Source organism: Acipenser ruthenus, chromosome 7, assembly GCF_902713425.1.
Source record: "Acipenser ruthenus chromosome 7, fAciRut3.2 maternal haplotype, whole genome shotgun sequence".
Classification (NCBI taxonomy): Eukaryota; Metazoa; Chordata; class Actinopteri; order Acipenseriformes; family Acipenseridae; genus Acipenser; species Acipenser ruthenus.
The window spans coordinates 39,509,251-39,535,300 of NC_081195.1; the positions used below are offsets into that span (position 1 = coordinate 39,509,251).

General features: G+C 38.6%; 1 protein-coding gene across 2 annotated transcripts in view; it reads left to right on the forward strand.

Annotated features, from left to right (window-relative positions):
* The window catches only part of LOC117415020 (serine/threonine-protein kinase B-raf-like), a 50,280-nt gene extending 25,627 nt beyond the window's left edge, over positions 1 to 24,653 (forward strand). Inside the window, exons 7-20 of one of the 2 annotated variants that reach the window (XM_034024924.3) lie at positions 424 to 543; positions 1,206 to 1,365; positions 2,948 to 2,987; positions 4,497 to 4,616; positions 6,708 to 6,847; positions 7,794 to 7,911; positions 8,056 to 8,140; positions 9,279 to 9,455; positions 9,814 to 9,860; positions 10,411 to 10,529; positions 11,928 to 12,059; positions 13,587 to 13,721; positions 15,210 to 15,363; positions 18,029 to 24,653. In XM_034024924.3, coding sequence (XP_033880815.2) covers positions 424 to 543; positions 1,206 to 1,365; positions 2,948 to 2,987; positions 4,497 to 4,616; positions 6,708 to 6,847; positions 7,794 to 7,911; positions 8,056 to 8,140; positions 9,279 to 9,455; positions 9,814 to 9,860; positions 10,411 to 10,529; positions 11,928 to 12,059; positions 13,587 to 13,721; positions 15,210 to 15,363; positions 18,029 to 18,051 — 1,570 coding nt within the window. In that variant the 3' untranslated portion in view covers positions 18,052 to 24,653. The remainder of the gene's footprint in view (positions 1 to 423; positions 544 to 1,205; positions 1,366 to 2,947; positions 2,988 to 4,496; positions 4,617 to 6,707; positions 6,848 to 7,793; positions 7,912 to 8,055; positions 8,141 to 9,278; positions 9,456 to 9,813; positions 9,861 to 10,410; positions 10,530 to 11,927; positions 12,060 to 13,586; positions 13,722 to 15,209; positions 15,364 to 18,028) is intronic. The other variant, XM_034024925.3, reaches the window with a different exon arrangement.
* Positions 24,654 to 26,050: the final 1,397 nt, after the last annotated feature.

Below are 26,050 nucleotides of genomic sequence, written 5' to 3' on the forward strand. Positions count from 1 at the left end.
TAAAATAAATTTGATTATACTGCATTTGTGTTTTTAGCAGTATTAGCAATAAAAAGCATCGTCTCTGCAAGCGTATGTGAATAAAATCCCACGATAGCGCAATATGGAAATTATCTATCATAAAAATATCAATATTGGAGCCCACCCCTTATTTATATTCAAGTTTGCACATCCAATTTAACTTAAGCAAGAAACTGACACCTGCAGTAAATCTCCCTATAACTTGTCGGCTAATAAAGATATTACCATACAATTTGGTATATAAAAGTTTGATATGCAAGTGTCCTAAATGCAATGGCATGGTGAGAGAACACTCTAAAAAGTGAATTTTATAATCTTCATGTCCATATTTTTGACCACACTGCTTTCCAGTCTCCAGGCTCTGTTGAATTCAGATCTTGTGTGTGCTCCTTCTGCCCACAGCTTGCTACTGGTTTCCAAGTTTTTCGAACACCACCCCATCACACAGGAGGAGGTTTGCTCAGAGGGGACCACACCAGTGTCTGAAGTCTGTCCGTCACCCCCTCCCTCCAACTCCAGCGGGTAATGCATTGAGTAGTGTCCAGTAGGTCATGTACAGTTTTAAATGTACAATAGAGACGCATCCAGAAAAAACAGCTAACCAGACTGCTTAAACCACCAAATTAGTTTGGTTGCTTGACGTTGTACTAGACAAACACTTCTCCATTGTGATGAAACCTGGTCAGGAGATTCTAGCAAAATGTTTTGAAAGAGTCTGGGGGAATATGGCTATATGTATCTCACTTACCTTTTTACATGTAAATATAGTGGCTATTTTTTAATCATACTGATAGTTCTAGTTTTGTACTGTATTTACAGCCAAGGCCATAGTACACTATACAAAGTTGGCTTTCAAAACTATATATGCTGTTGTGCCATACTATGGCATCTTCATTTTTATCGGCACCACACATACCAATGAGTGTCCTTATAGTATTGACAGTGCCAGCTTCCGTTACTGCAGTAAGTTGTGTACATTTTCATAGAACAACCTGAAACTTCAGATAGTCAGATACAACCAAGGTCCCAAACCCTATTGAAAAGCAGTTGAATTGCTAGAGGGAGGTACATTTACCATCAGAGAAGAAAAGGAGACAACCACCAGCTAACTCTAGGCTGTATATCCTTGTTCTGGAACAGGGTTTAGAGGTTTGACCACTTTTTCTTCCTTTGCCATCATGAAGGTCTTTGTGCAACCCCACAACTTCACCTTCGAAGTCCATCCCCATTCCTCAGTCATTCCGGCCAGGAGATGAAGACCACCGGAACCAGTTTGGACAGAGAGACCGGTCATCATCCGCTCCCAATGTCCACATCAACACCATAGAACCGGTCAATATTGATGTGAGTAGCTTATTGTTTTAGTTCTGCCAAAATTGAGAAATACTAAGTAAGGTTAAGCTTATATCGCATAATGCTCAACCCCACTAGGAACACTGTATTCCGTTCTGGTCAACTCACTTCAAACGTTTTGCAATTGAGATGGGCAACAAAGGTAATCCTAGGACCACATGGCATTGCGGACAGGTCAGCCTAAAAGAATACAATCTCTTTTCTACTAAAGTAGAAAGCCTATACAATCCTAACTGATGTAGATCAGGTTAATCCTTTGCAGTCCATTTATTAATTGCGCGTCAGGCACGTCAGGTCTAATTAATTTTCACACGCGCAGTTAATTTTAGACGCGCTGTTTAAAAGTATTTTTTTCCACAGTCAAACGGGTTTAAATGGCCCTGCATATCAACAAAGCACTCACTAGGCATCTCCAGCCCCGCCCCACCCTTTCGTTCGCTATAGCTTTCACCTATGTAAGAAATAAATAATAATAAAAATAGTCGTACATACCAATCAATCATCTCCTGATCACTCGTTTTATCACCAAACTCCTTAATAATGCGATCCAAGTCATTATTTTATTACTATAACATCTCAAAAAAGCTCTGCAAATGTCTGTGTTCTCTGTGCGCTGATTCACAGGCAGCCAGCTTGTTTACTTACGACCGCGTTATCTGATACCAGGGCCATGTATGACTATTCATGAGATACGCCTTGTATGCCATGTATTCCTGTCTTTAATGAACATTCCCTGTTAATGTTCCAAAACGTACAACTAAACAACTTGAGAGTACAGAAGAGACCTTGATTTGTATTACTTGTTCTTTGAAAATATATGCGTGAGATAGTAAAAATATATTTTTTAAATATACCTGCCACACTTTGCTATATTTGTTTAACTGTGCTATTATTGACTTGGTGGACCTGTTCTGGATCCTAATAAGCAATACAGCACAAGGAGGCATACAGTAGTTCTGAGACAGCCCACTCCTCGGGTATGTTGTGAGGTCCAAGACTCACACAGTGTCTTCAAAGCACCCGAGAAGCAATTATGACACTGTTGGGGAATTTGTTGGCCCAGCTGTGAGTTTTGCTTGTGGTAAAGATATCTCCATACCAATTCAATGGATGTGTGTCATAATGCAGTAGTTACACTTGATATAAAGGTGCAAGTCAAAGAGAATTAAATAGTTTGACTGTTGTTTCAGTAGTAGGAAGGTAGAGCAGAAGGGTTAAGAGATGTATTAATTCAGGGTGCTTTAAAGGTCACATGCAGATAGCCTAAAGGCATGTTCATCAGTCTGAGCTTCTAAAGCTAATTTGGAGCAGGGCCTTGAAGAATGGTGAAATACTTCAATACCACCCAGAATATGGCACGAGAGAGTCATGTATATATTTAAAAAAAAAAAAAAAAGTATTCCAAGTCCACTGTATAAAGGTTTAATTGATGTTTGTGCTCTGAATAGCACTGTTGATGTCTTGCCCCAAACAATGATGCTGCAGTTCCTGGTTAATTCCCCCCAAAAATGATACTTTGGATGTAATTTGTATTTGCATTAAATCTATTTATTGTTTTGCTTGTTTTTTTTAGGATTTGATTAGAGATCAAGGGTTACAGAGGTCAGATGGAGGTAAGATGATAATGATTATTATTATTATTATTATTATAAATATTTTTTACAGCTTCAAAAGTAAAAAGAAAAGCAATTCATAGCAGTTGAAAAGTATGCACAGCTAGGCACAAAACCTAACTCTTAGCAATAGTGGGGGACCAACATAATGGGGTGCTGTTGGTGCATCATTAGCATAGCAGATTGACCTGGCTACCATAAACCAGACAACAAAAGATCCTGCATATTATTCTGTGGGTTGTCACTAGATATGGAGTTCTTGCTCTTCCCATGAATGTGCTGCATTCTGCTGTGGGTAATGTCAACCCAAGGATGGAAGTTATTGTGGGGGAAAAAAATGGTGGTCCCATTGAATACCTATAGACACTCAAGGTGCCAACTGTGCCCTCCTCTTCCCTGTGGTCTACTGTTCCGACCTGACATGTATCATTGTTCTGCTTGTTTCCAAGTGAGCATAGTTTTACTTTCCCACTTGATTAAATCAAGCTGCATGTTTGGGGGTGTGAGGAAGGGGGTTCTGTATTATTATTTATTATTATTTATTTCTTAGCAGACACCCTTACCCAGGGTGACTTACAGTTGTATACAAAAAAATACATATCAATAGTTACAGTACAATGTTTCTTGTAACTTTTTTTCCTTATCCACAAAAGCAAAACTTTTGCTACAAAAGATTTTTCCTAAAATTATTTGTTTTTGAGAAATTTCTAGAAATTATAAATTTCCATTGGGGTATGTAAACTTTTGACTACAACTGTATGTGCATATATGTGTGTGTGTGTGTGTGTGTGTGTGTGTATATGTATGTGTATATATATATATATATATATATATATATATATATATATATATATATATATATATATATATATACATACATACATATAATAAAATATATGTGTGTGTCCATCTCTGTTACGTATGAGTCCTATCATTTTTTTTAATTTGCATACAGTCGATGTAAGTCCTTGTATTATTTCTAAAGAAATTGCTGGGAATATAGTAAAGATGCACGTTCCATTGTGACAACTTCCACTGTAGACCATGTAGGGGTGGGGGGGGTGGGGTGGGGTGGGGATGTTTTCTTTAATTCTAAATTAGGGATGTAAAACGCTGTCTATAGTCCACAGTGGAAGTTGTGGCAACATGGTGCAATTTCAGTTACCTGTGACTAATTCTTCTCTAATGAGATTATGAACCACTCTTTTAAAATGTTTGTTTAAACAGCATCTCCCAGGTAGGCCTTTTAAGATCAAAAGTCTTTATTCAGTTTTTTCCACTCTTAATATTAAAATAAAAATCATTGCTACAAAACGAAGCCGCACAAACATTTCGCTCACAAAAGATGACGTGCATCCATACAAAGCCACCAATATTGAAAAAACGGAAAGTAACTGTGCCTAACTCCAGCCGCTTATTTCCTTGAACAATTTGCAACAGTCTTGGATCTGCTGTGGGGTTTCCTGGCCTGTGATCTGTGTGTGTATGTGTCTGTCTCTCTTCCTGCAGCCCCCCAGACCCAACCAGCTCGCTGCTTGAGGAAGTTTCAAACCCGGACCACAAGCCCCCTCCTATACTCCTACCCCAATGACATTGTCTTTGATTTTGAACCTGGTCCTGTATTTCGAGGTAGCTAGGCTTTTGTGTCACACGCTCACTCTAACACTCTCCACTTTCACGATCACACTCTGCTGCTTGTGTCTCACATTCACGCTGTGATTTAGTAGAGATTATAGTTGTGTGTTTTTTTTGTTTGTTTTTTTTTTTGGAGGGAGGGGGCACGTGGCATATGACGTGTGCAGAAACTTAAAAACAACCATCTGTTAGTTAATAACAAAGAAACAAAAAAAGGATTACAGTACAATTGTGCAAGGACTGTTTACGATGGAGTATTAGCTCTAATATACTACTGTAAATAGAGTTGTATCTTAAAACTTTGTAGTACCAGCTAATCGAAACAGTTATCCAGTCTATACGATCACCCAACAAATACTAGGATGAATGAATAAATTCAGAACTGCAGTTTTTTCTGACCATTTTTCCATACTCCGACCCCTTGCGCTCCAAATATCTTTGTTTCCTTGGTTATGTGTCTGTACCATACTTATTATTATTATTATTATTATTATTATTATTATTATTATTTATTTCTTAGCTGACGCCCTTATCCAGGGCGACTTACAATTGTTACAAGATATCACATTATTTTTACATACAATTACCATTTATACAGTTGGGTTTTTACTGGAGCAATCTAGGTAAAGTACCTTGCTCAAGGGTACAGCAGCAGTGTCCCCACCGGGATTTGAACCCACGACCCTCCGGTGAAGAGCCCAGAGCCCTATCCACTACTCCACACTGCTGCCCCAAAAATATGAGCAATCCACCCCAAAAGTGGTGAAAAGTGGTGACTGCCCGGACTGGTCCTCCATTCAGTGTTGTCTACTGACCTGAATTCCTGTTTTTACATAGTGCGTATGTAGAGTTTAAACATTTGCCAAGTATTAAATGTTTCGAATTTTGCCTAAATCACCATTATCAAGAATATGCAGAACCAAATATAGGTGTTAACCTTAGTGTACAGTGCAGTGCAATATATTTCATATTCAGTATTTCATCATTGACTTTATGCATGGCGACATCATATGGGAAGGATACAGAAACTCTTCTCGTCTTTATATGGAGACATGAATGAATGATCTCACATGAAGATGCAATTTTTTATCCATATAAATTAATGGGCGGGAACATTTTATTGAAAAATATATTTAGTATGTGTCCAAAACCTACTTTTTTTTATCCCCAGCTATTTTCAGTATTTCATGCATGGAAAGGTTACACGGTTTGATGCTAAAGGTTAAACATTAAGGAAATTAAACAGAAGCTAACACTTGAATATCATTAGTTCATGTGCATTTAGAGCAGGGGTTTTCAACTCTTGATTAGTCCAGTTTTCTGTTTTAACAAGGATCTTTTTATGGCCTGTTAACCAGAAAGCAGATTTTAAAATGAAATTGCATTAAGTGATATATACTCTCGTGGTGTACATCCAAGGTACAACAAGCTTAAAAACAATTTAAAATATATATATATATATATATATATATAATATTGTTTTTTGTTTCATTGTATAATGAGTGGATGTGTGCAATTACAGATTTGTCCAGCAATTTATCACCATATGCCGTTTCCTTACTTTTGTAAGGGAACCTGTGATTCATCTTGGCAGCGCTGTTAAAATAAAACTAGACAAACATTATAAAGTGCTATAAACATTTTACCAAGTGTCATCTTGTCTACAGGCCAAAAAAAAAAAAAAAAACATACATTTTTCAAAGAAAGGGCTACAGTAACTTTTTTCGTGAAATAATATATATTGCATATTCTGTCCTCCAAGCAAATCATCAATCACGACTTATAAACTTTTTTCACTCTGGATTTTGCAGCGTCACAATCTGACTATTTCTTCTTCCTTGGGTGCTGAATGGTTTGAAAGGGTGGCGCCCCCTTGCCACAGCATTGTGCATGACATGCAAACTGCACTGCCGCTGTGCCGCACCCTGCCACCTCGAAGACCCATCCTGCCTACCCAGTCACTGTACATGCTTCTTGTTTAGCTCAGCACCTTCATGTCACAAGAGCAAAACCTTGCAGAGATTTGCCTTACAACCTCTCTCTCTCTCTCTCTCACTCTCTTCCACCCCACCCCTCTCTCACAAGGCTCAACAACAGGTCTCTCAGCTACACCCCCCGCCTCTCTCCCAGGCTCTTTGACGAACGTGAAAGCGTTGCAGAAATCCCCTGGCCAGCAAAGAGAACGCAAGTCGTCCTCCTCCTCTTCTGAGGACCGCAATAAAATGGTAAGCCTCGTTTTTTCTCTCTGTGTGATTTGCATCTAAGGGCCTTTTTACACTGGACTGTACTTGACGTAATTATGCCTGGCAAAAGGTGTGGTGGGTGGGGGCTTTTTTTTATACCGACAGACTTTTGTTGTGTCATGTTGAGTATTTTAAATATTTCTCCAAAATGAAGCATTGCTCAACAAAATACTTTAGACTGCCATTGCCATGAAACAGCTTTTTTTATTTCCCGCAAACTGTAGAAACACGAGAGGTTTATCTGTTTTCTAGTCGTTCTAGTCTTCTATTTTTCTGAAACCCATTTCTTGGACACTGTAGGTAACTGCCTTTGTGCTGTGACCTTTCAACTGTGGTTTATTTTTTGAATGTGGCACTCGAACAACCATTCACAATCTAAATGCCTCATTCTTATTCTTGAAGAAAAAAAAAACATACTTTTTAAATTTTGAACACAGTAATAAAAACAATTATTTGCCGAGTTCATGTATATTTTTTTCATATATAATGTGTGTGTGTGCTACACGACCGGTGTAAAAGCATCCATAAGATGTATACTATTCTAAAAAAAAATTAAAAAAATGCTTTGGTGCAACACTTATGGTGCGAAAGTACCTTAACAGTATAGGCAATTTAAACTTTAAGAAGTATGTAATGTTTGTGTCCAATCACAGCCCTATCTTGCTGTTATCTTTAAAAATAATAGACTGCATGTGTACAACATGTATGTGTATGTGGAAAAGACTTTACAATAAATGGCCTTCAGCTATAAATTTAAATAAATTGTAAGAAAGAACTGCATTACAGTCAGTGGGTGTGGGGGTATGCATGGTGGTTTTGTGTATGCCTGTATTCATGAATTCTTCATTCTGAGGATACAGGCTTCACTCAGAGCCCAGGTTCTCATGGTTTGTGCCGTAGCTAATGGGTCCCATTTTCCTGTTCTCAGAAAACCCTTGGTCGACGGGATTCCAGCGATGACTGGGAGATCCCCGAAGGACAAATCACTTTGGGTCAGAGGATCGGCTCGGGATCCTTTGGAACTGTCTACAAGGGGAAATGGCATGGTAGGGAATTGAAACCATTAGAAGGGGCTGTGTTTTTAATGATCTTAACATTGGTGGGTCTTAATACTGGCATCCTAAAATGAATTAAGATACTGAGGTTTGTAACACATTTTCTTTTTTATATTGGGACTTTTTTTTCTCTAGGTGATGTTGCTGTGAAGATGTTGAATGTTACTGCTCCCACTCCTCAACAGTTGCAGGCTTTTAAAAATGAAGTTGGAGTACTAAGGTAGAGACTTTTTTCAAGACAATAATCACCCTGGGATCCTTCAAGAAGCTGCTTGATGAGATTCTGGGATCAATAAGCTACTAACAACCAAACGAGCAAGATGGGCCGAATGGCCTCCTCTCGTTTGTAAATGTTCTTATGTTTGTGGCAGCAAGCACAGATTTATTACTAAGCCGATGAACACTTTAATTTACTTTTCACATGAATTGTTGAAAGTAGCATTTTCAATGCTATTTCATTGATTGCCCTTCTCCCTCTAAGCCGCTTTGTTCAGTTTTCAGAAAAGAGAATAGTTAGTAAAGAAAATGAGTGGACAAGACTCAAAATCCTAAACAAATTGTGAGCAGTCATATAGGTCTTTGAATCAATCATGCTCTTAATGGTTTAGTTGAACAAATAAACCCTCCACCCAGGTCCTAAAGTAGTTTGTTTAATTATACCTACAGTACTGTAATGGAGAGTAATGGTCCTTAGAAGCAGAGTTGTCCAATCATATCTTACTTCTTCAATATTACATGTAATAGTGTTCTCTTCAGATGACTCAACAAGCATGTTGCTCATCCATAACTATAAATACACTCAATGGTATGATATGTGGTAATGCTAATAGAGACTTCCAGCCAGAAGTCTTTCACAATGTATTAAATGATTTTTAGTTTTACTATAGTGTTTTATAGTTATACGTGATATTTGCAGTGCGGAGTAGTGGTTAGGGCTCTGGACTCTTGACCGGAGGGTCGTGGGTTCAATCCCAGGTGGGGGACACTGCTGCTGTGAGCAAGGTACTTTACCTAGATTACTTCAGTAAAAAAAAAAAAAAAAACTGCATAAATGGGTAAAAATAATGTGTAAAAAATAATGTCATTGTATGTAAAAATGTGATATCTTCTAACAATTGTAAGTTGCCCTGGATAAGGGCGTCTGCTAAATAATAATAATAATAATAATAATAATAATAATAATATAAATAACATAAATAAGAAGGTACCTCCTCTTGTGGATGTATAATTAGCTTGGGAGCGCTTGGAATTTGAGATGAATCTTGATTAATTGATTGAATGACTGATTGGATTGGATTTGAATTCTTTTCATATTAAAGTGAAGTTATCTGTTTCTGCATTCCCGTCTCCACGTTTAGAAAAACGCGGCACGTCAACATCCTGCTCTTCATGGGCTACACCACCAAGCCCCAGCTGGCTATTGTAACGCAATGGTGTGAGGGCTCCAGCCTCTACCACCACCTCCACATCATTGAGACCAAGTTTGAGATGATTAAACTCATTGACATTGCACGGCAGACAGCACAAGGAATGGAGTGAGTAACTCAATGTGTGCGTGCATGTCTCTTAAGTTACACATATAGGCTAAACATCAATCATGCACCCAATCAGTCATCCAAAAATAAACATGAACAATGATTAGTAAAGATAGTCTTGATTATAAGTACTGACACCCGAGACCCAGGTAGAAGTGCCAGTGTGAAAGGTGCTCTAGATTGGATTATAGACAGGAGAGGGGTTGGGACCTAGAACCTTGATATGTCCTCCCTAGTGTTAAAACGTTGAATCAAGATCAACATTTTCTGCATGCTACTTGGGTAGAATGATATTGAAATGAATAGAGGTTGTCAATTTTGTGGGGCAACACCTAATCTTGAGTATCTTTCTTCACAGCTATTTGCACGCAAAATCCATCATCCACAGAGACCTCAAGAGCAACAGTATCCTTCCCAGCAGGTTTGATAGTGAAGGCAGCAGAAGCTAAGCATTCACAGTACTGCAGGACAGAAGTGTGTGTGGGGGGGGGGGGGGGGTATATCAAAATATGTAATTTCATTTAAGACAATCTAATTTACATATGTATTGGCCCATGTTAAATATGTCTGCTCTGTATTATATCTAGCATGCCTTGTGAGGACTATTCTAAAATAACTGTCTCAGCACTCCAGGTAGAACCCAGGACTGATGGCTGTCATGTTGAGTAGAGAGGCAGTACACTTTGCAGTTATTGTCTGAAAATGTGGTACACAGCTGTATTCTATGATTTTTCATAATTAAGTTCCATTACCTGTGTTGCCTTTCCCCCTTATGTCCCCAGGGATGCTTTGTATTTTTATGCACACACACACAAAACATGTCTACTTTATTCAAGATTTTCCCAGTCTACCTATTTAATGACAATGGGAAGTGAATAGAAATCTTAACTATGTTAAAAAGCTAAGTACAATTTTTAAAAAAATCTAGAAATCCCCTCAATGACCTGCTGCACAGATATTTTCCTACATGAAGACCTGACGGTGAAGATTGGTGATTTTGGGCTGGCGACGGTGAAATCACGGTGGAGTGGCTCTCACCAGTTTGAGCAGCTCTCTGGATCAATCCTTTGGATGGTGAGTGTATGGCAGAGTGTATTGACATAGGTAAATCAACCAGGGTAAAACTTTTTTTCAGGAACATTCGCCAGGAGAGAAAGATTAATCTCAGTCTATCCAGTTCACGCTGGCGCTCCGTCCTGCAAAAATATTTTTTCTCCTGACAAATTCTCAGAAGTGTTGAGAAGTTTTCCCGGTTGATTTTTAACCCATGATGTGCAATTTTTAACTATTTCAAGAGTCATCAATATTTTTAAAAGTATAATCCTGCAATACAGACAAACATGGGACAGAAAAAAAGATTACTTAATGCTTTTCTTGTAAACACTAGGTGTAGGTTCATACATAGGGTTCAGCTATATCTTGAGAACAGCTAATTTATTTGTGATTTAAATTTGATTTGGATATGGAGCTCCCGAGTGGCGCATCCAGTAAAGGTGCTCCGCGTGGAGTGCAGGACCGTGACTGGGGGTTCTCAGGGGCGGCGCACAATTGGCCGAGCGCCACCCGGGTAGGGAGGGCTTAGGTCGGCAGGGGAATCCACGGTTCGCCACGCACCAGCGACCCCTGTGGCCGATTGAGCACCTGCAGTGGAGCCATCAGATCTGTGTTGTCCTCCGGCACTATAGGTCTGGTGGCCTCGCTGTGGATCCATAGTGCGACATATGACAGATTGACATGAACACGTTTCGGAGGACGCGTGTTCCAGCCTCCGTTTCCCGAGTTGCCAGGGGGTTGCAGCGGTGAACCGGGATATAAATAACAGTTGGGCATTCCAAATTGGGGAGAAAACCGGGGTAAAAAAAAAATAGTAATAATTAAATTTGATTTGGATAGGTTCTTGGAAAAAAAAGTATCTAGTTCACAGTGACCGTTTTTGCTTGAGTTATGCCTTCTGATTTAATGAGCAGCCGGTCCGAAATTGACAACACTTTTGAAAGGGCATTTTTCTCAAGATGCTTTAGTACATGCTGTGGGTGTAGGTCAGGGTGCCAATACTGCAGTCCTATTTGTATGAATAGTATTACTGCATTGAGAGTTGCAGTGCAGTTCTGTGTTCATTGCAGAGTAGGTATGTATGTATTGTGATGCATTTTCATTATTATTAACCAAGCATTTTAAGTTTGTGTTTTTCAAAATGATTACATATACAACTAGGAAAAACCATTGTATTTTTATTTGAAGATTAAGTACTGTAGTTTTTTCATAGGTTTCATATTTTCCAAGTCATTCGGAGTTCTTCTTTATACAATTGCTCAAATATTCTGTTTAACTTAAGTTTTGATATAAATGTAGTTGCCAGATTCACTTTTAAAACAGGCTTGAACAACAAAGTGTCAAAACCACTCAGAATTATTGAAAACATAATTAAAAGGTAAGATGACAGTAAAACAAAGTTTTGTTTTGTGCTTCCAGGCACCAGAAGTCATCCGCATGCAGGATAAGAATCCGTACAGCTTTCAGTCTGATGTGTATGCCTTCGGTATCGTGCTGTATGAGTTAATGTCAGGACAGCTCCCCTACTCCAACATCAACAATCGGGATCAGGTGAGCTAGCTGGGTGTGGGGTTGCTGGTTCCTTAATTTTAATTTCATTTTATGATTGAGTATTTTAAAGTTATGGAAGAATGTCTGGCTAATTCAGTCTTTATCCAGATCAGATCTGTATTGGCCATTGTGCTGCAGAATGCAAGGCTGGTATACCATTAGTGAGGGGGTGGTGTTCCCTCCATTTCTCACCATGTGTGGGTTTGATGTGGACATAATTAATTGACCACAGCTATTGGTCCACTTGAGTTGGGGTGACCCATCACAAATTAATCAGCCATCAGGGATGGGAAACCGGTACTTTTTTGTCCAGCTCATGTGGTTTATATATATATACAGGTCCTTGTAAGTGAAGCAAGGGCCTACATAAATATATTATGTACATCTGCAGGGTAATTCTTTTTTTATGTATTTTAGTTTTTTAATCTGGAACTCCCTATCTAATCTAATTTATTGTTGCAGAACCCACTGCGATGTTTCGCAAACACATTACTTTACCTTTGCTGTATCCCATATTGCCCATATCGCAGCAAAATATGTTTTCAACATGATCCTGAATGTTATTCATACATGATAGGTTAATCAATTGGAGAATTTCTTTTTTTTCGTTCCTTTTTTTCCCTTTTACTCGGGAACATCTGCCAGTAGAAAGAGCAAAAATCTTCTAAACATTGCAGTATATCCAGATCCTGCTTCCTCCTGGAACAAAGCTGGTGCACTGATTGAAATGAATGCTGAATTGTGGGAACATAAAATCAGCATTGTCGTAAGAGGGAGCATGATCTGGATACACTGTGAAATTCTCTTTCTCTTGGCAAACGCACCAAAGTAAATGCTGAGAAATGTATTCCACAGATGATTTATGATCCATGATGAGCATAAATCATGATGAGAAGCCGAAAAAAAAGGGGGGGGGGGGGGGCGTATCTCATGAATACTGATAGACCCGACCACATAGATAACACGGACATACAGAAACAAGATCGCTGCTTCCGCATCCAGCGCTCAGAGAATATCACAGACATTTGCAGAGCTTTTTGAGATGTTAATAGCAGAGCTTTTTGAGATAGTAATAAAATAACGACTTGGATCGCATTATTGAGGAGTTTGGTGATAAAACTAGTGATCAAGAGATGATTTATCAGTATGTACTATTATGAGTTGAAAAATATAGCGAACGAGGGGTGGGGCAGTGCTGGAGATGCAGTACAGAGTGTCCTGTTGATATGCAGTGCCTTTTAAACTTGTTTTACTGTGAAAAAAAATACTTTTAAACAGCGCGTCTAAAATAAACTGCGCGTGTGAAAATAAATCGGACCTGACGAGCCTGACGCGCTGAATAAATGGACGGCAAAGGGTTAACAATGTATCACTGTGATGCGGATTACATGGGACATAGAAAAGGTAACATATACTGTGTCTTGTGAACAATGCAGGGTGGTCTGTAACACTAAGCATCTAAAATTTTAGTAAGGGAGAGTTAAATGTCTACTGTGGATTAATGAAATGCTTCTTGTCGTTTTGCAGATCATTTTCATGGTAGGACGAGGGTACCTCTCCGCAGACCTGAGTAAAGTGCGCAGTAACTGTCCCAAGGCAATGAAGAGACTAATGGCAGACTGCTTAAAGAAAAAACGAGAGGAGAGGCCACTGTTTCCACAGGTAACACATTTAAGTTATACTTTATATTTTCTCCATCCCGCAACTGTGTGCAATAACTGAAGATTTTAACACCTAGTTTATTACACTATTCCATGCGTACCATGAAACCAGTCTGTAAAATCTTATTTCACTATCAGACCGGATCTGCCTCTAGGTCCCTTCTGCAGACCGATTTAATCTGCAACCAAACATTACACACCCACATATATACAGTTGTAGTCAAAAGTTTACATACCCCAATGGAAATTTTTGAATTTCTAGAAATTTCTAAAAAACAAATAATTATAGGAAAAATCTTTTGTAGCAAAAGTTTTGTTTTTTGCAAACTTTAAGCGATTGTCCTTGTGATGTTGTCCTAACAGTGGCTTTTTCCTTGGCCTGCGACCATTGAGACCTTCACCATGCAAGACCTATGGTTGAAATGGAAACCCCAGTCTCACTTGCAGCCAATTCACTTTGATTGTCTTTGGCATTTGATCTCGGATTGTTATTAACCTTCCTTACAGTTCTTCTACTTGTTCTTGGTGAAAGAACCTTCTTTCTTCCAGACCAAGGGAGCGTTGTGACAGTACCATGAGTCTTGTTGTTCTTGATAATAGAAACAATAGTTGAAATTGGGATACTCAAATGATTGGAAATCTTCTTGTATCCTTCTCCAGCTTTGACAATAAATATTTTTCTGCCCAAGGTCTTCAGGTAGCGCTTTACTTTTTCCTATATTGACTTATTGGTAATGACAGCAATCATCCTATGCCTAACCCTTTTATACTCTCTAAGAATGTTCACCTACAATCCAGCATTTTCTAGACTTTTCTAGATTTTGGTTCTGCATTCTCCTATTTAAATTTCTAGCACCTTGTAGACAATACTATCATAGCATCAAAGTGTATGAATACTTTTGAATGAGAATATTTGGAGTTTTGCCAAAAAATTCTAAAATAAATAATTGTTCTAACTTTTTTTTTCCTCATCCACAAAGGCAAAACTTTTGCTAGAAAAGATTTTTCCTAAAATTATTTGTTTTTCGAGAAATTTCTAGAAAATTATGATTTTCCTTTGGGGTATGTAGTAAACTTTTGACTACAACTGTGTATGCGTGTGTATGCATGTGTATGTGTGTGTGTGTATAGGGATTTTTTTGTTGTTGTTGCTGTTTAAGCATTTTAACTCGATAATGACTGATAATTGCCGTTTAGAATTTGCACGATAACAGAATATGTGTCATGTTTTTATTAATTCCCATTCACCTCCCTCAATATTTCAATGACTGCATACTTCAGTAAGAAGTCCCAATTTAAGCCAGTTTGATCTTGGTCTTTCAAATAGGTTCCAGTGGCAAATTGTATTGGGGCAATAATTAAGAACCAAAGTAAAATATAAACAAATAAAAGATTACATTTTTCAGCTGAAACCTATTTTAGTACTTAATGTGTGCTGTGAACCAAATAAGAGGCTGCAAGGCTGTGTGATAATATGCTGTTTTTCTAGCTACTGGCCTCCATAGAACTGCTGGCTCGCTCCTTACCCAAAATCCACCGCAGCGCATCTGAGCCATCGCTGAACCGGGCTGGGTTCCAGACGGAGGACTTCAGCCTGTATGCCTGCGCCTCCCCCAAAACACCCATCCAGGGAGGGGGCTATGGTGAGTTCACACCTTAGTGCAAACCTCTAGATACAAAATAAAGAAAACCGGCTGCTCCATATGCTTCATATGGTCGCTGCTAGGTCATTGGTGTGAAACTGACCTAAAGCACAGGAATTGGTTAGGTACCAGGAAGTAGCATTATTTTTGGCATATCATGAAAACAAGCGAATACTCAAACGATCTACATACAAAATGAGGAGCAGTGATTGATAAGTGTTAATATTTTAAACCTTGGTTATGTTTCTGAAATTAAACAAAATTAAAGCTTAAATATGGACTATACTTTCTCTGCCGTTTGCTGTAAATCATTGGTAGGGGTCTACTCAAATCGCGGTAAATTTACATATTTTTCACGGGCATGTTGCGGAATAAAATTAGGATATCGCGGACATTTTGCTGACCTGTTTAAACATTAAATAAACCTAAGTAGACAGTATTTCAGAACACTATATAGCCTAAAAATAGTGGTACTTGCTTCCTTACTAAAACAGAGTGCTGTCATTTGTTAATAAAGGCAAGCATGCACCATCCCCCAGCAGCTGACTTGCCCATACATTGAGACTGCACGTCTGCATCCACTGAATTGGTTGGAAGTTAAGGCAAACCTTTGCCAAGTTATACAGTTGTGGAAATTGGTTACACAAGGGCATCTGGCATACTTTAATAAAGGCAATGTATGTAGCACGTTTGTTGTCATGTTATTTGTCCAATAATTTATTTTATTAGTACCGAGTCAAAACAAAGAAAACGTGGCTATTCGGGTCTAAAATTCCAACTGCGAAAAAGTAAGCAGCAAGTTGAAGCGAGGTGGCTGTGCTAGATCGTTTTAGTACTGATTTAACTTGCAGACAGGAATACTTCTTGTCTCGGCTGACTTTCCAGTTTGGTTTCTGAAAGCTGTTTATTTTACTTTCTGTTCAGCAGCCTCTGTAGTAGCCTTTTGTTTAATGTGTGATTCTGAAGCTAAATAGCGATCAATCGTATTTTCTCCAAAGACACATTAAGATATGCAAAACAATTGCCTCAGTCTGCATGTACAGTTTCTTTGGGAAATATCTTCAAACGATCATCAGCCAAAATATACTTTGCTTTTTTGTCATCCATTTCTACTATTTTACCTCCAATGCTGAAAACTAGATTTTAGCAATCTAAATCAAAACAATGTAGCACCAACTTTGTCCCACCCACTACTGCACAGTACAGATCACATAAAAGCAGTAAAGACGCACTGATAGGCTGATTAAAACTTTGTCATTTGAATAGTAAACAAGAACGTTAACTGCTTTGGAGAATTTATTTTGTAAATGTTACTTGTGGACGTTTTTTGTTTTTGTTTTTTGCTTAAGTGCAATGCACACGGGAAGGCGAAAGAATCAAAATGGGCAATCTGCAGAAGGAAGATACGTAGTTTGCGTCTCTTGCGTTGTGCAGGAGTTCATTTAAACAAGTTTTTTTTTTTTTTTTCCCCTCTCCGTACTTGTTTGTATGCATTGGCCCCTAAGAGGTGAATTTCGCGGTGACCCCTCAATTTCACGATTTCCGCGAAATCCGGATTTAGGTAGATCCCTAATCATTAGGCTACACAGACTGTTTTTCAGCCATTAGACACCAAGCACTTTCCCCAGCATACTAGTCACCAGCTCTAACTATTGATGTTGTAACTAAGGCTTTAAAATGTTCCTACCCTAATCAGCTCCAGTATTGTTTTCACTTTGTGCTCCACTATCTGACTTGCACATCAAAAAATGAGCAGTATTGCAAACAATTTATTAGTGAAGGACTCTCGTACAGTAAAATAATAAATTACTGTCAACGCAGCCAAACTGTGAAATAGCCAAATATGTGAATTATTGAATTGTCAAATATCGAAGGAACACTGTACTGTATATCTGGGGATTCGCTGAAACAATTGAGATGATGCATGGTAAGGATGTGTAGCGTACATACTGTGGATGTAGGTCTACTTTTTTGTTGTGTGGTGTATATCCTTGTATGAATTTCATAGCCATACAGTGGTAGCCATTTACAAGTTGCAGCTGTTAAGGCTTCAGTGTATCCAGCAGGTGGTGTGAATCCACTGTTTAATGTTTTTGAATAGCAAAGATCAGATAACAAGCTGTTTGACTTGATTTATTACAAAATTACAATCCACCCTCTCAGGTCAGTTAATACATCATTTGAGATTTGTTTTTCACATTCATAGTAACTAATATAGTGGATCTGCATAAGCAATTGAACTACTTCTACTAAAACACTAACTTTGCAGTCCTTCTGAGTGGTTCTTATTGCAGTTACTTAATGTGTTCTTTTTTAGGGCCCTCATTCAAAAAATGGGGACTGCAATGTGGAAATTGTGTCCGTCAATGAATCTATCTGTCTCACATTACATGGTGAACACGATAACGTTATCATACACTCTTCGTCTGATGTTTCAGATTGCTTTAGGCTATCTAATTTTATACAAATATTTTTAAACTATTAGGTACTTTGTGATTATTACATGATTATGAGGAACCTCTGTATGAGCATGCACTGGTTTAGACTTTGCAAAGGTGGCTCAGAATCTTGTCACTTGTAACATACGAATGGTTACCACTGTACCTGTTTCGTGCTGGTCTAATCTAATTGTTTTTTTTTGTTTGTTTGTTTTTTTTGTTCTCAGGAGAGTTTGCAGCCTTTAAGTAGCAGAGCAGATTCCGCCAGTACATCCCTTGTCACTTTTTAAAGTCTTGTGTTCCTACAGTGGGTTCATCCATTTAAAATTAATTCCAAGAATGTGCTGTTCTCTTCCTCTCAACCTGAAGAAGAACCCTGCTGGAACAGCAAACAAGAACCAAAAACTTTCTGAAGAGAAATCACAATTTAAAAACAAAACAAAAAAGAAATAAAATGAAGTCAACAACAAAAAATAAACAATCAAACAAGCGAATCAGTGGAAGAAGTCTGTTTGGAGCCAGACATGTGTACTTGCTGGTTTCCCTTCAGAAAATCTGAAAAAAAAAATGGTGACTGAGGCATGGAAAGGAAGGAAAGAAAGATGGAAAGGCGTTCGGACCACAAGAGTTTGAGAGGAACTGCCTCCCTTTTGGGGGTGCATGGTGGCGAAGCAGTGTCTTGTTCTTGGATCCGCAATTTGGCGTTTGGCAGCGATAGAAGATGGAGCCAAACGCTGGCTGCTGAACGGACGGAATCGGTCGACAGGCCTGCATCGTATCCAATCCCTGCGTTGGTGGTTCGCAGAGTGGGGATCTGTTTTCAAGAATGATTTCTTTGGCGGTGGGGGGTGATGAGGGGTGTTGGTTTGCTTGTCTTCTATTTGTTTTGAGGAGAGATGATCCCTAAAGACTTTTTCACTTGAGAAAAGAAATTCCTGAATCCTGTAAGAGGAGGAAAAATTAAAATAATAATTCCAGTCCATTCCACAATAGGTACATATGAGTAATAGAATTAACAAGTTCTCAAGGTTTACCCTGTGCTAGACAAGCACACAATGGATCATTTCCAGACTTTTGCTCTCCTTTTTAGGCCCTACTAAAAAGGGGGCTATCGCATCCTCCCGTTCTACCTATTTTCAAATGGACTCTGCTACCATACTTCACCCACATTGGAATGTGCACTGGAAGTGAACTGAGCAAGCTCCCATTCATTGTTGGTGGTTGTGCCTTTTTTTGTTTGTTATTTTAAAATATGTGGCTAACTTAACATTCCAAGATTATTATTATTATTATTATTATTATTATTATTATTATTATTATTATTATTATTATTTATTGCTATTATTTCTGGACAGGCAGGCCTGTAAAGCCGGAATTATTTATCTGACTTTTTTTTTTTTTTAAACTATGTACATGTCAACTAGATAAGGCATGTCAGTGAACTTGGCATGTTTCAGTGGGGAGTGAAGGGGAAGGATGGATAAGGAGGGTGCTTGTTCTTGTATATTATGGCAGGGTGCTGCAGTAGATGTGAAAATCATTGGTTTGTTTACTCCCAAGAGTAATGCAATCTACAAGGAATTCAGTCTGAGGAATGGAGGAGAAGCTTGCATTCCTGGTTGTGTTCTCCCCTTGATTGTCTACATCCCTTTATTAGACAGAAGGAGAGAGAGGGCTGGGACAGCCCAAAGTATTTTACAACCCCTCCTTCACTTCTAGTCTTATTAACCTGAGGAAGGCCTGGTCTTTTGCTGCTCACGTAGCTTAAAACCAGAAAATAAATACAGTTTCTGTAAAAACTGTCGCAAAAAAGGGCAGGCTTGGCCTTTTGAATGAATGCATTCCCCATCATGTTCTGGGCTGTGTGGATGGGTGTGTCTTTGTTTTGAATGAATGCATTCCCCATCGTGTTCTGGGCTGTGTGGATGGGTGTGTCTTTGTTTTGAATGAATGCATTCCCCATCGTGTTCTGGGCTGTGTGGATGGGTGTGTCTTTGTTTTGAATGAATGCATTCCCCATCGTGTTCTAGGCTGTGTGGATTGGTGTGTCTTTGTTTTGAATTAATGCATTCCCCATCGTGTTCTGGGCTGTGTGGATGGGTGTGTCTGTTTTGAATGAATGCATTCCCCATCATGTTCTGGGCTGTGTGGATGGGTGTGTCTTTGTTTTGAATGAATGCATTCCCCATCGTGTTCTGGGCTGTGTGGATGGGTGTGTCTTTGTTTTGAATGAATGCATTCCCCATCGTGTTCTGGGCTGTGTGGATGGGTGTGTCTTTGTTTTGAATGAATGCATTCCCCATCGTGTTCTAGGCTGTGTGGATTGGTGTGTCTTTGTTTTGAATGAATGCATTCCCCATCGTGTTCTGGGCTGTGTGGATGGGTGTGTCTTTGTTTTGAATGAATGCATTCCCCATCGTGTTCTAGGCTGTGTGGATTGGTGTGTCTTTGTTTTGAATTAATGCATTCCCCATCGTGTTCTGGGCTGTGTGGATGGGTGTGTCTGTTTTGAATGAATGCATTCCCCATCATGTTCTGGGCTGTGTGGATGGGTGTGTCTTTGTTTTGAATGAATGCATTCCCCATCGTGTTCTGGGCTGTGTGGATGGGTGTGTCTTTGTTTTGAATTAATGCATCCCCCATCATGTTCCTGGCTGTGTGGATGGGTGTGTCTTTGTTTTGAATGAATGCATTCCCCATCGTGTTCTGGGCTGTGTGGATGGGTGTGTCTTTGTTTTGAATGAATGCATTCCCCATCGTGTTCTGGGCTGTGTGGATGGGTGTGTCTTTGTTTTGAATGAATGCATTCCCCATCATGTTCTAGGCTGTGTGGATGGGTGTGTCTTTGTTTTGAATGAATGCATTCCCCATCGTGTTCTGGGCTGTGTGGATGGGTGTGTCTTTGTTTTGAATTAATGCATCCCCCATCATGTTCCTGGCTGTGTGGATGGGTGTGTCTTTGTTTTGAATGAATGCATTCCCCATCGTGTTCTGGGCTGTGTGGATGGGTGTGTCTTTGTTTTGAATGAATGCATTCCCCATCGTGTTCTGGGCTGTGTGGATGGGTGTGTCTTTGTTTTGAATGAATGCATTCCCCATCATGTTCTAGGCTGTGTGGATGGGTGTGTCTTTGTTTTGAATGAATGCATTCCCCATCGTGTTCTGGGCTGTGTGGATGGGTGTGTCTTTCTTTTTGGAGGGTAGAGTAGGTCTTTGTTAGGAGATTGGGGGGGGGGGGGGGAGGAAGAGTAAGGTTGTTGATTTGAATTCCCTTTTAGTTTCACTGAAGATATTACAAATACTGAAATGTGTACATTTTGTAGGGAATGTATTACGTTTATTTGAAAGATGAGGGACTGATGGTACTTTTGAACTCACCGCACCGGTTTCTTTAGGAACTGGCAGCACCAGAGACTGAAGCCCTTTATCTATCTATCCACAGTGAAGGTACAGCACAACAAAGGATGGCGTGCTTGTGGAAAACGAGGGATTGAAGCCCCTTGTTGATTTTAGAATAGGTTTACCACAGGCTAGACTAGACTTAGACCACCTTCCATGAAGACAGATTTGAACATTGGTCTCCTGTAGTAAGCTTGAGCTTAGACCACATATCTCTAATAAAATAATAAATGATAGTGATACTAAGTGATAAGTACAAGTGATGTCGGGGGTGGGGGGTGACACTGGCAATAGGGTGTCATGCCAAGACAGCATTGATTCACATTGAGTTTACAAAGGGATAAAATTGTTCTAGATTGATGCATGACCATTCATCAATGATTACCAGCTCTAATTCTTTCATAGAAGGTGGGTAGCAATGCTGTTCTTCATAGACTACTCCCCTTTAGTTACTCCATGCTGTTCACCGTAGTCATAATGTTTAAGACTTCCTTTTTTCAGTCTTGGGTACAAATGCACCTGTGAACCAAACATTTACTTTCATCCCACTATCAGTCTGTCAGGCCTTATGTCTTTTGCATTATGTCTGAAAGTGACTTGCTGCAGGGAGATGCATCTTTTATATATTATAGAATATATGTCAGTCATTCTGTTTGCCATTGTGTGCTATGTATCACTGGTGTGTTTTTTTTCTTTTTGGTCACAACTCCCAAGGAAATTGCTAATGTTTGTCTGCTGTTTGGTTTATTGTTAATCTTCAGATTAGGTGTGTCTGTCATAGTAGCAGTGAGGAAGTGAGTTAAACACAGGGAGCTTTGGCATCAGTTAGAGATGTATAGCAGCCTTGTATCAAAACGCCTTAAAATTAGAGATCAGAGGTAAGCAGCCTTATCCGAGAAAGCATTAGGACAAAGAGTCTGAGAACAAGGGGGCAGTGTGCTGTAGGCTTATATCAGTGAGTGCTCGAACAGGGAGTATTTGGTGGGATGTACAGTAGTCGCCTTATATCAGAAACAGTGTGGGACCAGCAAGCTTTAGATTTGAGGATGGCTTATGTTATGTTTAGAATGTTGTTAGTGCACAATGATAATAAAGGGAGAAAACTGAAACTAAGCATGAAGGGAGGGTGAAATCAACTGAAAGGGCAACAGTAGATCATGTGGAGAAAGGCTATAGCATATGCACACTTGCGCCTGCCTTGCTGGTGTTCGTCCAGTTTCTGTCTTAAATAACAGCAGAAACCTGTTGGAGAGCTATCAAACTGCTACTGTTGTTTTCAGGAAGTCTTCATTTGTTTTGCTGTCACAGTATATTTTCAGACATTTGGTAGCTCTCAAGCATGTAATATTAAGTACAATATGTGCAATCCAGTTGGCAAAGCTTCATCAGTTGTCTGTTCTCAGCAAATTCTAATCCAGAGACTCCATTGTTTAATTATTGGAATCAATTCAGTTCCTCAGCTAATACCGTCTTGTGTATTCCATATTCCTTTTTAAAATGCTTGTTTTGTAATCCATTCCACTTTAGATGCAGGTTCCACTCCAGTCATTCCAATATTGCCAGACATTCTGTTCTGTCCACTCTGCTTCTCTTATTATAGATAACTCAAACTTAATCCATTCCACTGGTGCGTCTTTTGCAGTTCTGCATTTAATGTGCATTCTATAACCACAGCCTGTTTTTAGAATAAAATACCCAGTTTGGAAATAAGGGTAAGTGGGCTTTTATTATGTGTAATCTTTTGGATGACTATTAAATAGTGTAAAGTATCAAGTGCATCATTTGGAGCAACCAATGTTTTGTTTTAGTTGAACACTACAAATGCTCATTTGCAAATTAAAGAAAAAAGTTTATCAAATTCTCATTTGGAGCATACATGTGTAAAAACTATTTTTATTCAAACAACAAGACAGGGTCTAGGGGTAAAAACCTGGTGGCCAGGTGTCCTTTCAAATAATTTCAAGACCTTACATTAAAAGACCCCATACCCCCAGAGATCTGTTGTGTACAGTAGGTATCCTGATTTCACAGCCTCTTGTTGTATTGTGAGCTATGAACACTTATATTAACCAGCGACGATGAAAGGAATTGAATCTGGTTAGGATACTTTTAACAAAAAGGTTTCTGGTTTAATGTAATTGAAACCATAAGTCTATACCCACTCTTAAAGTCCTGTAGTGTGCATTTGAAAGACACTTGTCTTATAACTATTCCTGGAAACATGTTGCTTTACTTATGATGAGCAATAAAGGCATCTCTAAAAGCAGTTGTATTGTTACAAATGAGTTACTCATTGTTTAGTTAGCATACCGTACATTGAAACTAATGACTGATTGATAGAAATAAGAAGTTTAATTTGAAAGTATATGTGATGAAGTGGTTACTGCTGGGCAATAGCATTTTTAAGTAAATACTTTTCATTTCTAGGTCAGACACACCAGCATTGAAAGTTTAAGGTCTTAAAAGTTTAGCAACGGTTACAATTCATTTTCCTACCATGAATAGACTTCTGTGCTGTTTTCCCTGCCACGCCGATTACTGTTTAGTTGATCTTTTCATTTCTTCATTTTTAAGGAATATCTTTGAGGTACTAAAGAGAAGCCCTCACTTCTGTGTGTGCTGTGTGCTCTGCCTAGCAATGAAAACACAGGGAATCTTAATAGTTACAGATCAACATGGAGGAGAGGGCTGGTCTATAGTATTGAAACCTCTAAGACTTTTGAAAGTGAAGAAGTTGACTAGGACATGAGAACTTCTACACAATAATGAGGGGAGTATTGAAAATCTCACTGAAGCAAATGGGGAAAATATACAGTATACACTTTAACAGACTTGCAGTTGAAGAAACGGGATACACTAGTTCCTCCTGTGAATGTGGGTGTACCTTGTAATAGCATCAAGGAGATTTTTAAAAAAGAGGAAAATTGGGACTGTTTTATGTGTTGTATTAATTTTATATTTATTGTTTAGTTTTAAAGAGAAGAATGTTACTGTGGTATGTTTTAAGTTTGTGTTCCATTTTGTAATGGACAGACTTCATTTGGATGTCTGTTTTGGTTTGTACCGCTATCTCACTTTTCTGTACACTATCCCACCCCCACTCTCTCTTCTTTTCTATTCCCATTCCAGTTTTCTTTTATGTCCCCCAACCCCTCATACCTCCACCCCCGCCTCCTGCCTTTCTTCAGCCCATTTCTTTGGGGGGAGTTTCATTTCACTTGTAAATTTGTACAATTGAAATATTGTCAGTTTGCTAGAAAGCATGGAGACAAAAAAAAAAAATAGAAAATGAAAACAAATAAGTAAAAAACACATTTTGATAGATGAAATTCTGAAAAAAGATTTATTTCTGTGTAAAAATATTTAAAAGGCTGTATTATATTAAATGCAGAAAGGTAAATGTATTTGTTGTGAATATGAGATACTGCTATTAAAGAGTGCATGGAAACACTGGCACCTCTGTACAGTTTATTGATTGATTTGATTGATTTTTTATTTCTCAATTTGGGAATTTGTAGCACAATTTTTTTTTTAGTCAAGACAACTTGAGATTTAAAACAATATTTTTATTAGAGCATAAATACCAATAATATAAGCATGTATCGCAGCATTTTGACTTGCTGGTTTTTGCGCTGGATTGATGTCTCTCAGACGGCGCTGAGAAATAGGCAGAGAGGCAGTTCAACTAAGCCACCTGGCGAGGTGGAGGATGGGGAGGAGGTAAACCCAAAGCACTGACTAAAGAGGGAGGTTTACATTTACCTGACTTCATTACTAAGGGCAGCTGATACTTATTCAAGTTTTACATAAATGTGGGAATTACCTCCTTAGTCCAGTGACTGCTTGACTTTTGGTCATATTAGCAGTTGTATTCAGAATTTCCTAACTCGGATTCCGCCAAACTGTTATGTATGTCTATTATATTGTCCTGTAAACTAAAAATGTCGGAGAGAATTTATTCTATGCATAAAAAACCAGTATACTGATTTGCTGACCATGTTCATTTGAAATGATCATCTTTAAAAACTTTAAAGAACCTTGTACTGCACACACTCATTTTTAACCTAGATATTTTCACAGAACTTATTGTACTTAAAGCACTGACTAGGCCTGGGTAAGACCGTCAAAACTGATCATCCTCATAACTGTCAAAGGAAAATCCATGTGAAATTGTCTTTCTGGGTGTTTAATACATATTCATTGGTAACATCCAAAAGATGTTCTGGTTACATGTTAATGAAAGATTTAACTGAGAATTAAACCTTTGTTGCATTTCATCCAGTATACTGGACAACCAATGAAGTGGTTCAGACTGGTTTAGAACAAGTGTGGATAGTAATTATGTGCTTCATTACTATTTTATCTTATTGTTTGCTTCTCTTTAAGACATAATTTTATTAATTTTTGCACAAAATAACGGGGAACAAAATAAATGATCTAGAAGGGATTTATTTTGGTTTGAGGATTCATTTTTATCAGGATTGCTAGAACACATTTAAAGGTGTGTTGTGCCCCTTACTGTACACCTTTTTATCGCAGAGTATGTTAGCTATGGAACCTCTGTATTTAGTGGTAGGAGGATCAGGTTTGTTTAGATCACATACTGATGTCAGTGGCTAGCAAACTGGACAGACATCAAATCTGCATTTAAAACTAGAGACGCCAATGCCAATGAATTATAGCTTGGTGGAAAATCGAACATGATTGTAGGAAATTGTAGGTTTTGTTGTACTATGTTATTTGGAATGTTGTTGTTGGGGTGTGTTTTTTTTAATTAATCTGTGCCTTTGCCAAAAAATCAAATGCCACCTTTTTTTGTATCAACCCACCCCACTATCCAATCTAATTAC